Source organism: Mustelus asterias, chromosome 27 (genome assembly GCF_964213995.1).
Source record: "Mustelus asterias chromosome 27, sMusAst1.hap1.1, whole genome shotgun sequence".
Taxonomy (NCBI): domain Eukaryota; kingdom Metazoa; phylum Chordata; class Chondrichthyes; order Carcharhiniformes; family Triakidae; genus Mustelus; species Mustelus asterias.
In genome coordinates this window covers 1,345,888-1,361,601 of record NC_135827.1, presented here as the reverse complement: position 1 = coordinate 1,361,601, position 15,714 = coordinate 1,345,888, and the positions used below count along the sequence as shown (strand labels likewise).

Genomic DNA, 15,714 nt, shown 5'->3' with positions numbered 1-15,714 from the left:
TTTGATTTCAAAGATGGTCTACAACTTCATTATGAATTACGGTTACTTGTTTTATTTGGATCATCCTCACAATTCGCCATTGTTGCAATGTTAATTTTTCAATACAATAATTATCTATCTATCTACAGGAGTGCATTCAAAATACTAGCTTTATATATGCATCACCACCAAGCCTGCTTTTATTCAACACAGTATGGAATCTGCATGCTATTAATGGCATTCTCAGTGTGAATCACAAGCCTTCCTTGTTAATAAACCATCCTCCAGAGCCTCCACTCAATTCTTCAGCTGCCTTGACGTGTGGATAGCACTGACATAGAAACATCGAAAATAAGAACAGGAAGTGGGCATTCGGCCCCTCGAGCCCGCTCTGTCATTCATTATGATCGCTACTGATCATCCAACTCAATCGCCTGATCTTGTTTTCTCTCCATATCCTTTGATGCCTTTCACCCCAAGAGCTTTATATATATAACTCCTTCTTGAAAATATACAATGTTTTAGAGTCATAGAGGGAATCAGACCCTTCGGCCCAACTTGTCCATGCCGCCCTTTTTTTTTATAAAACCACTGAGCTAGTCCCAGTTGCCCACGTTTGGCCCATATCCTGCTATACCCATCTTACCCATGTAACTAACTGTATAAATGTTTTTTAAAAGACAAAATTGTACCCACCTCTACTACTACCTCTGGCAGCTTGTTCCAGACACTTGGCCTCTACTACTTTCTGTGGTAGCGAATTCCACAGACTGACCACTCTCTGGTGAAGAAATTTCTCCTCATCTCTGTCCTAAACGGTCAACACTGTATCCTCAGACTGTGACCTCTGGTTCTGGACTCCCCCACCTTTGGAAAACATCCTTTCTGCATCTATCCTGGCTAGTCCTGTTAGAATTTTACAAGTTTCTATGAGATCCCCCTCATTCTTCTGAACTCCAGTGAATACAATGCTAACTAACTGAATCTCTCCTCATATATCAGTCCTGCCACCCCAAGGCTCAGCCTGGTAAACCTACTCTGTATTCCCTGCATAGCAAGAACGTCCTGTATAATTGCAGCAAGATATCCCTGTTCCTGCATTCAAATCCTCTTGTTATGAAGGCTAACATGCCATTTGCCTTCTTTACCGCCTGCTGCACCTGCATGCTTACCTTCTGTGACTGGTGTATGAGGACCTCCAGGACTCATTGCACATTCCCCTCTAACAATTTATAACCATTCAGATAATAATCTGCCTTCCTGTTTCTGCTACCAAAGTGGACATCCTCACATTTATCCACATTATACTACATCTGCCATGCATTTGCCTACTCACTGAGCTTGTCCAAATAACACTGAACCATCTGCATCCTCCTCACCCTCCCACCCAGCTTTCTGCCATCTGCAAATTTGGAGATATTACATTTAGTTCCTTCAGCTAAGTCATTAATACACATTGTGAATAACTGGGGTCCAGCACTGTTCCCTGCGGCACCCCAGTAGTCACTGCCTGCCATTTGGAAAAAGACCTGATTATTCCTACTCTTTGCTTCCTGTCTGCCAGTTAGCTTCCTATCCGCCAGTTAGCTTCCTATCCATCTAAATACACTATCCTCAATCCCATTTACATGCTAATCTCTTCTGTGAGACTTCCTTGAAAGCCTTCTAAAAGTCCAAATAAACCATATCCACGAACTCCCCCTCATTAGTTGTATCTTCAAAGAATTCCAGTAGATTTGTCAAGCCTGATTTCCCTTTCATAAATCCATGCTGACTCTGTCCGATTATGCCACTGTTTTCCAAGAAGCCTGCTATTAAATCTTTTATAATAGAATCCAGAATTTTCTTCAGTACCGACGCCAGGCTGACTGGCCCATTAAAACGTTTTTTTAAAAAGTTTATTTATTGTCACAAGTAGGATGATATTACGCTTATAAACGCCGCAATGAAGTTACTGTGAAAGTCCCCTAATTGCCACACTCCGGCGCCTGTTCGGGTACACGGAGGGCGAATTTAGCACGGCCAATGCACCTAACCAGCACGTCTTTCGGACTGTGGGAGGAAACCGGAGCACCCGGAGGAAACCCACACAGGCACTGGCAGGATGTACAGACTCCACACAGACAGTGACCCAAGCTGGAATCGAACCTGGGGTCCCTGGTGCTGTGAGGCAGCAGTGCTAACCACTGCGCTAAAGGTGATTCAGGACCTTAGTTTCAGAATCAACGATGTCATGCTCCATCTTGATGAACAATTCTATCACGTTATGGTCGCTCATTCCCAAGCACAACTAAATTGCATTGGCTCCTCTTCCCTCTATTACCTCCTGACTCACATTACTGCCTGCTTGCCCTTCAGCCCTGTCTTTGTTCACCTACTTTGCCCTCACATCCCCAAATAACCCAAATTAAGATTTTTCAATCTGGTCTTTAAAACACCTCACAGCCTCACTTCTATCTCTGAATTGCTGCTTTATAATTCCTCCTTAAATACTGTTCTACTGGTTCTTACGTGAATACTGTATATGCGTGCCCTCTCACAGCATTCTCTGTAAGTAAACCTGTTGGACTTTAACCTGGTGTTGTTAAAACTCTTCCTGTGTTTACCCCAGTCCAACACCGGCATCAACACAGCATTCTCTGAAGCAACTCCTAGCCTCTCCCTTTCTGAAGATAACCTGTGAAGTGGCCCTGGATGTTTGCAATGTTAAAGGGTTTCCTGTATGAATGCAGGAATCTTTTGCTCTGTGCAGCATTTCTTTGGTTACCGTGTACACAGCTTATTCAGGAAGTCGACAAACTTTAAAAAAATTAATTCTTGGGTTGTGGGTACTGCTGCTATGTCTGCCTTCTGTTGCTTGGCCTTTTACCCCACTTGGGACAGTGCTGGTGAGCCACCTTCCTGCTCTCGGTTAGGGAGTTAACCAGGTGAAGATGAAGGGGCATTGAAATATGTTTAAGTCAGGGTAGTGTGATTCCAAGAGGAGCTTGGATCTGGGGGCGTTTCAATGCACTTGCTGCCCTTGTGCTTCTGGGTGAGGCCACAGATTTGAGAGGTGATGTTGAGGAAGCCAGTTACGTGCCCAGGTTTTTACTGCTCCTCCAAGCTATTGTCTGGTGACACAGGAAGGACAAAATGGCCTTTCAAATAGCAGGGTACAGTCAGAGTCTCTCCTTTAAACCAACTGCTGAAAACAATTCACCCTACACCATCTCCAGCAGCCAGAGCCCCGGGCAGCAGCCAGAGCCCCGGGCAGCAGCCAGACAGGCTGTGTGCCTTTGATCTGAGGAATCCTCGGAGTGTAACACAGTAACTGGAACACACTCGATGCTGAGATTGGGCCTGTGCTCACTATAACAGGGATCAGGCATCTCAACCAATGCTCAGATTCAGAACTCCACCAAGCTTGCTTCAGAGGTTTAAATATCCAAGTGACTTACTGTTCAGGGGCACTGATGGGCCTGGTGATGACCTGCTGTTCTGGAGGTGCTGTCGAAGCTCCCTCAGCTCCTGATGACTCTGCCAAATCCTCTGGCTCCGCTTTTATCACTTTCAGTTTCTTCTTCTTCCTCTCCTCTTTATCCTTCACTCGTTTCTTTGGGAATGTAAGATCTAATAAAGCTTTGTGGGATAAAAACAAAACATTAACTCCATATTTTCCCACCTGCTTGCAGAGTTAAGGGCCTGCTCCTGTGTAAGAGGAACCCTCTGAGTGACCATTACTGTCTGTATAACAACCAGAAGCAGAACTCACCTCCAGAGTTACTTTTCAAATCTCTCCTCCTGCCACCTGACAGCATTCTGCATCTGGCCGGCCCTCCGATCCTCTCCTTTCCTACCCCACTCTCCCCTTCTTGACGCTCATTTGTGAAGTCACTCCAGGTGATCTAAAGGTGTTTTGTATGAATGCAGCTTTCCCTCTCTTGCTCTGGGAAGCATTTGTTTTAGAAGAACATTCCTTTACCTCCACCAACTGCTCAAAACATTACTGGTGCCTGTAATTCATAATTCCAATACTTCACCCTCATCTCATTCAGAAAGTCTAAAGAAACTTCTTTATTCATTCTTGGGAGATGGCTATTGCTGGCATTTTGAGCTTTTATTACCTAACGCTAACCCATGCTCACCTCAGCAATTGGCCCCTTCTCCCTCTTGCTCACCCCTTTGCAGCATCATATATGTACACTGCTGACACATAGCTCCCATTCTTTGTCGCTTCTTTCGTTGTTTCCACACATCCGAAGACTATCTCAAACATCCAGTCTCCAGAACCTATAGCTTCCTAAAGCTGAACACGGGGAAGAGCGTTTTCAATGTCTTTACTCCATAACCCAAAATCTGTTCTCTCGTCACTGTCTCCATCCAGTTCCTGAACTGGATTGAACTATCAGCAACTGCTGATCCCGAGCTGAGCTATCTACTCCATCACAAACACCCGCTTCCATCTCTGGATAAATATCTGTCCTCACCCTATCTCAGTCCACCATGATCCATGCCGATGGTTCACAATTTCAATATTCTCCTGCTCAACCACCCATCCTTCACCCTCCACAAACCTGAACTCACTCATTCCTACTTACCTACAGCCCTTGGCCTTGCTGACCACTTTAGTTCTCAGATGCCTCCAATTAAAATCACATTTACCCCCTTTACATCCTGTCCTTCTCTCCGCAATCTCCCAAATCCTCAGAATCTCTCTTCCTCTGTCTTCATACTCTCCCTGTAAGGAGTCTCACAACACCAGGTTAAAGTCCAACAGGTTTATTTGGTAGCCTGAAGGAGGAGCGACAATCCGAAAGCTTGTACTACCAAATAAACCTGTTGGACTTTAACCTGGTGTTGTGAGACTTCTTACTGTGCTTACCCCAGTCCAACGCCAGCATCTCCACATCATTCATACTCTCCCTCCATCCTTTGCCCAGTGGAGGCAGTAGTCCAGTGACTAGCTACGCCCCAAGCTCTGGAATCTCCTCCTTAAATCCCTCTGCCTTGCCATTTCCTTTGAAATAAAAACATCTGGAAACAGAAACCCAGGAGCAGCAAACATTACTATGAAACTGTCGGATTATCAACAAAGTCCAACTGGTTGACAAGTGTCCTTCGGGAAGGAGACTCGCTGTCCTTAGCAAGTCCGATCGATATGGTGAATCTCCACTGAAAGGCCGATCACTAAACTCAGTTGTACCACATAAAAGGCAGCTTACTAACAACTTTCTAAGGGTAATTTGGGATAGGGGGTCAACACTGGATTTGTCACAGTTCAAACAGCCCGCGAATGAATAAAACAGAGATCAGGATCCACTCACCTGCCAGCGAGCCCCTTCGGCCAGCATTCATCCGGGTCATAATGTCATTGAGAGTCAGATCGCCTGTAGCTAGGTCTGGATGGTCCTGGGGATCAACAAATGCGAGAGAAAGATAATGCAGAGGCTGCAGGAGAAGGACGCGGGATGGCATGGTTCGGGATGAGACAATTGCTTTAACTACAGAATGTGGCTGTTACTGGCAGGGTCAGCATTCATTGTCCATCCCTAATTGCCCTTGAACTGAGCAGAGGATGCTTTGCCATTTCAGAGGGCAGTTTAGAGTCAACCACATTGCTGTGGGTCTGGAGTCACAGGTAAGCCAGGCCAAACAAGGATGGTAGATTTCCTTCCCTAAAGGACATCAGTGAACCAGATGGATTTCTATGACAATCGACAAAGGCTTCATGGTCATCACTGGACTGACAATTCCCGATTTTTATTGAATTCAAATTTCTGCCATGGTGGGATTTGAACCTGGGTCTCCCAGAGCATTACGCCAGGTCTCTGGATTACTAATCCAGCAACAATATCACTGCACCACTGCTGGTGACGTTCCACGCCTATTAAAAGCAATTCACAAAGACTTTAAATGGCCTTTGCAATTAGCATTAGACCATAAAAGGAGAAATTGCCTGACTGACAGAAACAAGTTTACCCGAGTGCCTTCACCCCTTTGATATTGTTAATTATATTTGAGGGAATGATGCATTTACACCAGATTGGAAGGGAAAGTTTACTAACATCATTGGTCCTGGTTATGATGGCTACAAAGTCAGCCAATATCATATTGTCGTCACCAAACAATGCAAGATGACAAAGATAGAGCTAATCAAGTTGTCCCCACAAGCAATTGAGCAAGTTGCGATGCAATACTATACACTCAGGTGTATAAAATTATGAAAGGCATAGATAGGGTGAACGGTGGGAAGCTTTTCCCCAGGTCGGTGGTGACGTTCACGAGGGGTCATAGGTTCAAGGTGAAGGGGGGGGGGAGGTTTAACACAGATATCAGGCGGACATATTTTACACAGAGGGTGGTGGGGGCCTGGAATGCGCTGCCAGGCAAGGTGGTGGAGGCGGACACACTGGGAACGTTTAAGACTTATCTAGACAGCCATATGAACGGAGTGGGAATGGAGGGATACAAAAGAATGGTCTAGTTTGGACCAGGGAGCGGCACGGGCTTGGAGGGCCGAAGGGCCTGTTCCTGTGCTGTATTGTTCTTTGTTCAAATATTAGCAAGGATACTGTGGCCTCAGAGGAAATGCAGTGTAGATTTACTGGAATGATACAAGGATGCCAAGGGTTAAATTATGAAAAGAAATTACACAAATTATGGATACATGTTCTGGAATTGAAGGTTAAGAGTGGTTTAATTAAAGTTTTCAAGGTACTGAGGGAAATAGATCAAGTAGAGAGAAGGGTCTCAGCTCGTTGGAGAGTCTGGGACTAGGAGGCATAGTCCAATCATTGAGAGACTCATGGTGATAGAAGTTTGGAATTCTCTTCTTCAAATCAAAGTTAAAGATTCTCAGGAACAGTTATATTCAATTTGAAAGATTCACTCGGTTTCTCTCCCCACAGATGCTGCCAGACCTGCTGAAGTTTTCCAGCACTTTGTTTTGCGAGCAGTTGAAGATTGACAGATTTCTGCTCAGCAACGGCAGTAGGGCAATGCTATAAAGAAGAATGTATGGAATAAGATGACAGATCAGCCATGCTCAAAACAAATGGTGGAGACAGGTTAAAGGGGTTAATTGGATCCTGCTGTTCCTATGTTGGTTGGATTCCTAAGTGAACAGAGAGTAGGTGAGAGTAGTGTTGTTAACATCGTATTGTTGTACAGACTTTCAAAACACGCATGGCAAGGTACTACATAAAAGGCCAGTTAGCAATATGAAAACCCATGGAATTAGAAAGGGCAGAGGCATCATGGATAGAAAATTGGCTGAAGGACAGAAAGCAGAGATCAATGATGAATAGTTGCCTTTCAGGTTGGATGGAAGCAGAGAGTGGTGTTCCCGGGGATTGGTGTTCACACCTGCTTTTTTGATGCTTTTTTCGAAATGACCTGGGCTTGGATGAACAGGGTATAATTTCAAAGCTTGCAGATGACCTGATGAAGGTATATAGGGGATGACTCTGAGGATTAGTCTCCTTGATTGCCTGCCAACCATGTTAAAAGGTGTAGGTAGAGTTGACCAGTGACCCACAACCCTCATGTTTTGTGCTCAAGCCCTGAGTCCACTTCAACCCAGAACCTCGTACTTCAGAGGGCAGTGTGTTAAACTGAGCCACAACTGACATATACAGTGGAAAAGTGTAGGAAAGTAAGCAAGCTATGCTAAATCCTTAAAAAACACCAGTCAGGCTACAGTCCAATTCTGGACACCACATTTTGTGCAGGACATCAAGGCCTTAGAGAGAATGCAGAAGAGTTTTACTGAAATGACAGCAGGGTGAAGGTCTTCAGTTATGTGGAAAGACTGCAGAAGTTGGGGGTTTTCTCCTTAAAGCTGCAAAGATTAAGTGACGATTTGAGAGTCATATTTAAAATCGTGAATAATTAAGGACAAAGTGCTTCCAGCTGTAGGGCACATATTTATGATAATTGGAAAATAACTGGAGGCAACATGAGGAAGCTTTTTGTTTTGCACAGAGTTCTGATCTGGGGCTGAATGATCACAAACCTTTGAAGCTGGCAAGCTGAGAAGGCTGTTAAATATATTAATTGGATCCTTGTCTGAAAGATTAATGGAAGCAGATTCAAAATGAACTTTTAACAGAATTAGATAAATGTTTGAAAGGAGAAACATTACTATGCTACAGAAAATGAGCAGGGAAGTGAGACTAATTAGATAACTTTGTTCAGGAGCTGGAAGAGGCACAACGCCCCCTGTGAGTTTTCAATCTGCTACAACTTACAGAGTGATTGCCGAGCCTGTGTGCCACTGTTTTCTCAAGGCTGGGGCTGTGTGCTTCCTGCTAGCTCCACGTGCCATGGTTTTAGACTTCTCTACCTTTGTGAAAAGATGTTGACTATCTTATCTATGCCCCTCATTATTTTAGAAGCTTCTTAGGCTCCAGGGAAAAAAGTCCCAGTCATAGAGTCATTGAGGTTTACAGCATGGAAACAGGCCCTTCGGCCCAACTTGTCCATACCACCCTTTTTCTTTTAAAACCCCTAAGCTAATCCCAATTGCCCGCATTTGGCCCATATCCCTCTATACCCATCGTACCCATGTAACTATCTAAATGCTTTTTAAAAGATAAAATTGTACCCGCCTCTACTCCTACCTCTGGCAGCTTGTTCCAGACACTCACCACCCTCTGTGTGAAAAAATTGCCCCTCTGGACACTTTTGTATCTCTCCCCTCTCACCTTAAACCTATGCCCTCTAGTTTGAGACTCCCCTACCTTTGGGAAAAGATATTGACTATCTACCTTGTCTATGCCCCTCATTATTTTATAGATCTCTATAAGGTCACCCCTCAGCCTCCTACGCTCCAGAGAAAAAAGTCCCAGTCTATTCAGCCTCTCCTTATAACTCAATCCATCAAGTCCTGGTAGCATCCTAGTAAATCTTTTCTACACTCTTTCTAGTTTAATAATATCCTTTCTATAATAGGGTGACCAGAATTGCACACAGTATTCCAAGTGTGGCCTCACCAATGTCTTGTACAACTTCAACAAGACGTCCCAACTCCTGTATTTAATGCTCTGACTGATGAAACCAAGCATGCCAAATGCCTTCTTCACCACTCTGCCCACCTGTGACTCCACTTTCAAGGAGCTATGAACATGTACCCCTAGATCTCTTTGTTCTGTAACTCTCCCCAATGCCCTACCATTAACTGAGTAAGTCCTGCCCAAGTTCATTCTGCCAAAATGCACAACCTTGCATTTGTCTAAATTAAACTCCATCTGCCATTCGTCAGCCCACTGGCCCAATTGATCAAGATCCCGTTGCAATTGGAGATAACTTTCTTCACTGTCCACTATGCCACCAATCTTGGTGTCATCTGCAAACTTACTGACCATGCCTCCTATATTCTTATCCAAATCATTAATATAAATGACAAGTAACAGTGGGCCTAGCACTGATCCCTGAGGCACACCGCTGGTCACAGGCCTCCAGTTTGAAAAACAACTCTCTACAACCACCCTCTACAACATAGAACATAGAACAGTACAGCACAGAAAAGGCCCTTTGGCCCACAATGTTGTGCCGAGCTTTGTCTGAAACCCAGATCAAGCTATTTCCTCCCTATCATCCCGAAGTGCTCCATGTGCCTATCCAATAGCTTCTTAAATGTTCCTAAAGTTTCTGACTCCACTATCACTGCAGGCAGTCCATTCCACACCCTGACCACTCTCTGAGTAAAAAACCTACCTCGGAATCCTTCCTATATCTCCCACCATGAACCCTATAGTTATGCCCCCTAGTTACCGCTCCATTCACCCGAGGAAATAGTTTTTGAACGTTCACTCTATCCCCCTCATCATCTTATAAACCTCTATCAAGTCTCCTCTCAGCCTCCTCCGCTCCAAAGAGAAAAGCCCAAGTTCCCTCAACCTTTCCTCACAAGACCTACCCTCCAAACCAGGCAGCATCCTGGTAAATCTCCTTTGCACTCTTTCCAGTGTCTCCACATCCTTCTTATAGTGAGGTGACCAGAACTGCACACAATATTCCAAATGTGGTCTCACCAAGGTCCTATACAGTTGCAGCATAACCCCACGGCTCTTAAACTCAAACCCCCTATTAATGAACGCCAACACACTATAGGCCGCCTTCACAGCTCTATCCACTTGAGTGGCAACCTTCAGAGGTCTGTGGATATGAACCCCAAGATCTCTCTGTTCCTCCACATTCTTCAGAACCCTACCTTTGACCCTGTAATCCACATTTTTTCAAATTTGTCCTACCAAAATGAATCACCTCGCATTTATCAGGGTTAAACTCCATTTGCCATTTTTCAGCCCAGCTCTGCATCCTATCGATATCTCTTTGCAGCCTACAACAGCCCTCCACCTCATCCACTACTCCTCCAATTTTGGTGTCATCAGCAAATTTACTGATCCACCCTTCAGCCCCCTCCTCCAAGTCATTTATAAAAATTACAAATAGCAGAGGACCAAGCACTGATCCCTGTGGCACTCCGCTGGTAACCGGTTTCCAGTCTGAAAATTTTCCATCCACCACCATCCTCTGTTAGGTAGCCAGTTACCTATCCAATCGGCCAAACTTCCCTCTATCCCACACATCCTTACTTTCTTCATAAGCCGACTACGCGGGACTTTATCAAACGCCTTACTAAAATCCATGTATATGACATGAACTGCCCTACCCTCATCTACACACTTAGTTACCTCCTCAAAAAATTGTATCAAATTTGTGAGGCAAGACTTGCCCTTCACAAATCCGTGCTGACTATCCCGGATTAAGCTGCATCTTTCTAAATGGTCGTAAATCCTTTGGCTTCTGTGAAGAAGCCAATTTTGTATCCATTTAGATACCTCACCCTGGATCCCGTGAGATTTAACTTTATGCAACAACCTACCATGCGGCACCTTGTCAAAGGCCTTGCTAAAGTCTATCCAGCCTCTCCTTATAATTCAAACCATCAAGTCCCAGTGGCATCCTAGTAAATCTTTTCTGCACTCTTATGAGCTCAATAATATCCTTTCCATAATAGGGCTCATCTACTGGCTCGGGTGCAAAAGATCCACTGACACTATTTGGAAGAGGAGCGGAGGAGTTACCCGCAAGGTCTTGGCCAAGTTTATCACTCAATCAACATCACAAGAACTGATTACCTGACCATTATCACAGTGCTGTTTGTGGGAGTTTGCTGTGCACAAACTGACTGCCGTGTTTCCTACATTACAACAGTGGATAGACTTCACAAGTAATTCAATTTCAGATGTCTGCTGGTCTTAAAAAGATCTATCGAAATGTTGCAGCTCAGAGCAGTCTTCAGGTATTTGGATACTGTTCAGCTGGAGAAGCCTGGGCTGAAATACCTAACTCCTCACTCACACAGCGTACCATACCTCTGGTCACCTCTCTCAGCATTAACCAAAGATCCAAAGCTGATGCCTTCTGGGCTGTGGGTTACCCCCCTGCCCAGTGCAATGTGTTTGTGCAGAGCACACTGCACCAACAGACTGCACGAAACAACTCAGGAAGAACATCAGCTTCCTAACACCCCTCCACAACTCAGCTTACCGGCTGCTGCCTTCGCTTTTCAACATGTTTCCTTAACATTATCTTCAACTCTTCATCTCCCAACTCCGGTTTATCTGGAAAACATAACAAATGTTAACAAAGAACAAAGAATAGTACAGCACAGGAAACAGGCCCTTCGGCCCTCCAAGCCTGTGCCGCTCCTTGGTCCAACTAGACCAATCGTTTGTATCCCTCCATTCCCAGGCTGCTCATGTGACTATCCAGGTAAGTCTTAAACGATGTCAGCGTGCCTGCCTCCACCACCCTACTTGGCAGCGCATTCCAGGCCCCCACCACCCTCTGTGTAAAAAACGTCCCTCTGATGTCTGAGTTATACTTCGCCCCTCTCACCTTGAGCCCGTGACCCCTCGTGATCGTCACCTCCGACCTGGGAAAAAGCGTCCCATTGTTCACCCTATCTAAACCCATCATAATCTTGTACACCTCTATTAGATCTCCCCTCATTCTCCGTCTTTCCAGGGAGAACAACCCCAGTTTACCCAATCTCTCCTCATAGCTAAGACCCTCCATACCAGGCAACATCCTGGTAAACCTTCTCTGCACTCTCTCTAACGCCTCCACGTCCTTCTGGTAGTGCGGCGACCAGAACTGGACGCAGTACTCCAAATGTGGCCTAACCAGCGTTCTATACAGCTGCATCATCAGACTCCGGCTTTTATACTCTATACCCCGTCCTATAAAGGCAAGCATACCATATGCCTTCTTCACCACCTTCTCCACCTGTGTTGCCACCTTCAAGGATTTGTGGACTTGTACACCTAGGTCCCTCTGTGTTTCTATACTCCTGATGACTCTGCCATTTATTGTATAACTCCTCCCTACATTATTTCTTCCAAAATGCATCACTTTGCATTTATCCGGATTAAACTCCATCTGCCACCTCTCCGCCCAATTTTCCAGCCTATCTATATCCTGCTGTATTGCCCGACAATGCGCTTCGCTATCCGCAAGTCCAGCCATCTTCGTGTCATCCGCAAACTTGCTGATTACACCAGTTACACCTTCTTCCAAATCATTTATATATATCACAAATAGCAGAGGTCCCAGTACAGAGCCCTGCGGAACACCACTGGTCACAGATCCCCAGCCGGAAAAATACCCTTCGACCACTACCCTCTGTCTCCTATGGCCAAGCCAGTTCTCCACCCATCTAGCCACCTCTCCTTGTATCCCATGAGCCTTAACCTTCTTAACCAACCTGCCATGTGGGACTTTGTCAAATGCCTTACTGAAATCCATATAGACGACATCCACGGCCCTTCCTTCATCAACCGTTTTTGTCACTTCCTCAAAAAACTCCACCAAATTTGTACGGCATGACCTCCCTCTTACAAAACCATGCTGTCTGTCACTAATGAGATTGTTCCTTTCTAAATGCACATACATCCTGTCTCTAAGAATCCTCTCCAACAACTTCCCTACCACGGACGTCAAGCTCACCGGCCTATAATTTCCTGGGTTATCCCTGCTACCCTTCTTAAACAACGGGACCACATTCGCTATCCTCCAATCCTCAGGGACCTCACCCGTGTCCAAAGAAGCGACAAAGATTTCCGTCAGAGGCCCAGCAATTTCATCTCTCGTCTCCCTGAGCAGTCGAGGATAGATGCCATCAGGCCCTGGGGCTTTGTCAGTTTTAATGTTCCCTAAAAAACCTAACACTTCCTCTCTTGTAATGGAGATTTTCTCTAACGGGTCAACACCTCCCTCCGAGACACTCCCGGTTAACACGCCCCTCTCCTTCGTGAATACCGATGCAAAGTATTCATTTAGGATCTCCCCTATTCCCTTGGGTTCTAAGCATAATTCCCCTCCTTTGTCCCTGAGAGGTCCGATTTTTCTCCCTGACAACTCTTTTGTTCCTAACGTATGAATAGAATGCCTTAGGATTCTCCTTAATCCTGCCTGCCAAGAACATCTCGTGACCTCTTTTTGCCCTTCTAACTCCCCGTTTGAGTTCTTTCCTACTCTCTCTGTATTCCTCCAGAGCTCCATCTGTTTTCAGTTGCCTGGACTTAACGTACGCCTCCCTTTTCATTTTAATCAGATCCTCAATTTCCCTGGTTATCCACGGCTCTCGAATCCTACCGTTCCTATCTTTCCTTTTTACAGGCACATGCCTATCCTGCAGCCTTATCAATAGTTCCTTAAAAGACTCCCACATGCCAGATGCGGACTTACCCTCGAACATCCTCTCCCAATCAACATCCACCAATTCCTGCCTAATCCGGCTATAGTTAGCCTTCCCCCAATTTAGCACCCTGCCCGTAGGACAGCACTCATCCTTGTCCATTACTATCCTAAAGTTAACAGAGTTGTGGTCACTATTTGCCACATGTTCCCCTACCGAAACTTTGACGACCTGACCGGGCTCATTTCCCAGAACTAGGTCCAGTATAGCCCCCTCTCTAGTCGGGCTATCTACATACTGTTCCAAAGAACCTTCCAGTACGCATTTTACAAATTCCTCCCCGTCCGGACCCCCAACATCTGTGCATCTGACCACTCTCACCAATCCCACCCACACCAGTGCCGGGTGGGAGGGGGCAGGGGCAACACCGGGGAAGGGGGAGGTACAGGGCAAATGCAGGGGGGGGGGGGGTGCAGTGATATTGCAGCTCAGTGATAAGCAGTGATGTGGGATAACTCAGTTTCCTCTGCTGATCCTTGTTAGTGAATTTCAAACTCACAAAGAAGAGCATGAAACCGTATCAACTCTTTGGTCAGAGTGACTCTGACCACACGGACATCCCTGGCTCACACGGAGATAGAGGATTTCTGCAAGAGCTATAGCAAACCATTTCAGTGACGGATCAGAGAGGATTGACAGAGAGATAGAAGGATGCAGGACTACACTTACTGACTGTCTTCATGTCCTGCGTGCAGAGGGTAGGTACAGTTCTCAGAGCCACACTGGGATTTGTGGGATGCGTTGGAGAGCTTGGGAGCCAGCTGCACATCTCTGAAACATAGAATAATATCATCATCAGCAAATCAGAAAGAACAGGACATTCTGTTTGATTGCAAACTTACTGACTGTCATGTCATCTACCACCGGGCCCCCAAGGGAGCTCGCGTAACCGGGCCGCCCGCGGGAGCCCGAGTAACCCGAAACTCGTGTTACTGGGCCGCTCGCCGGAGCCTGCGTAACTGGGCCACCTTAGGGCTTCCTTCTTGAACTGTTGCGGTCCATGGTGTAGGTACACCCAGAGTGCTGTTAGGGAGGGAGTTCCAGGGTTTTGACTCTGTGACAGTGAAGGAACGGTGATATGTTTCCAAATCAGGTTGGTGAGTGGCATAGGGGAGAGAACATCCAGATGGTGGCATTCCCATGTGTCTGTTGCCCTTGTCCTTCTCGATGTTAGTGGTCATGGTTTTGGAAAGTGCTGCCTAAGGAACCTTGGTGAGTTCCTGCGGTGCATCTGGTAGCTGGTACACACTGCTGCCATTGAGCATTGGTGGTGGAGGGAGTGATGTGCCAATCAAACGGGCTGCTTTGTCCTCGAGTGTTCTTGGAGCTGCACTCGTCCAGACAAGTGGAGAGTATTCCATCACACTCCTGACTTGTGCCTTGTAGATTCTGGACAGGCTTTGAGGAGTCAGGAGGCGAGTTACTCACCGTAGGATTCCTATCCTGTGACTTGCTCTGGTAGTCACAGTATTTACATGACTGGTCCAGTTCAGTTTCTGGTCAATGTAACCGCCAGAGTCAGAGTAATATAGAGCAGAAAATTACAATTACAGCTGTCTGGAAACTCGGAGTGCTGGGAAGGGTTATAGTTACAGGCCGCAAAGTGTCTGGAAGTTGACAATGGATGTACATTAATAATTAATGGATCTCGTCTCTGTCCTTTAACAGCTAATCGGGAGTTATTAACATGTACCCTCGACTTATCGAAACCGGAATTCTGCTCTGTAACATTACTGAATGTGTAATGGTAAATGATCTCCGAGCATTGTGCACAACCTCCAGGAAGATATGTTTCAATGGGGCAGGGTGTAAAAGTCACACTATAATAACTCAGTAATGGCTTTTCTGCGCAGAGGTGACTCTTTCTGACAGTTCACGCCTCTCGTTGTAACAATATTAAAGTCTGCTGTAATTCTGCATCCAGTTGGGGTTTCATCGTGGCTTCTTTGTTTCTTGAGGCCACCCTCAATTCAGTAAGTAGTAAA

The 15,714-nt window shown here is 45.7% G+C and overlaps 1 protein-coding gene across 1 annotated transcript in view; it reads right to left on the bottom strand.

The window, feature by feature from the left end:
- The window catches only part of nfrkb (nuclear factor related to kappaB binding protein), an 80,902-nt gene extending 66,404 nt beyond the window's left edge, over positions 1-14,498 (bottom strand). Inside the window, exons 1-4 of the mRNA XM_078199234.1 lie at positions 14,399-14,498; positions 11,518-11,591; positions 5,286-5,370; positions 3,420-3,600 (exon numbers count right to left, since the gene is read on the bottom strand). Coding sequence (XP_078055360.1) covers positions 3,420-3,600; positions 5,286-5,370; positions 11,518-11,591; positions 14,399-14,498 — 440 coding nt within the window. The remainder of the gene's footprint in view (positions 1-3,419; positions 3,601-5,285; positions 5,371-11,517; positions 11,592-14,398) is intronic.
- Between the last annotated feature and the right edge of the window lie 1,216 nt (positions 14,499-15,714).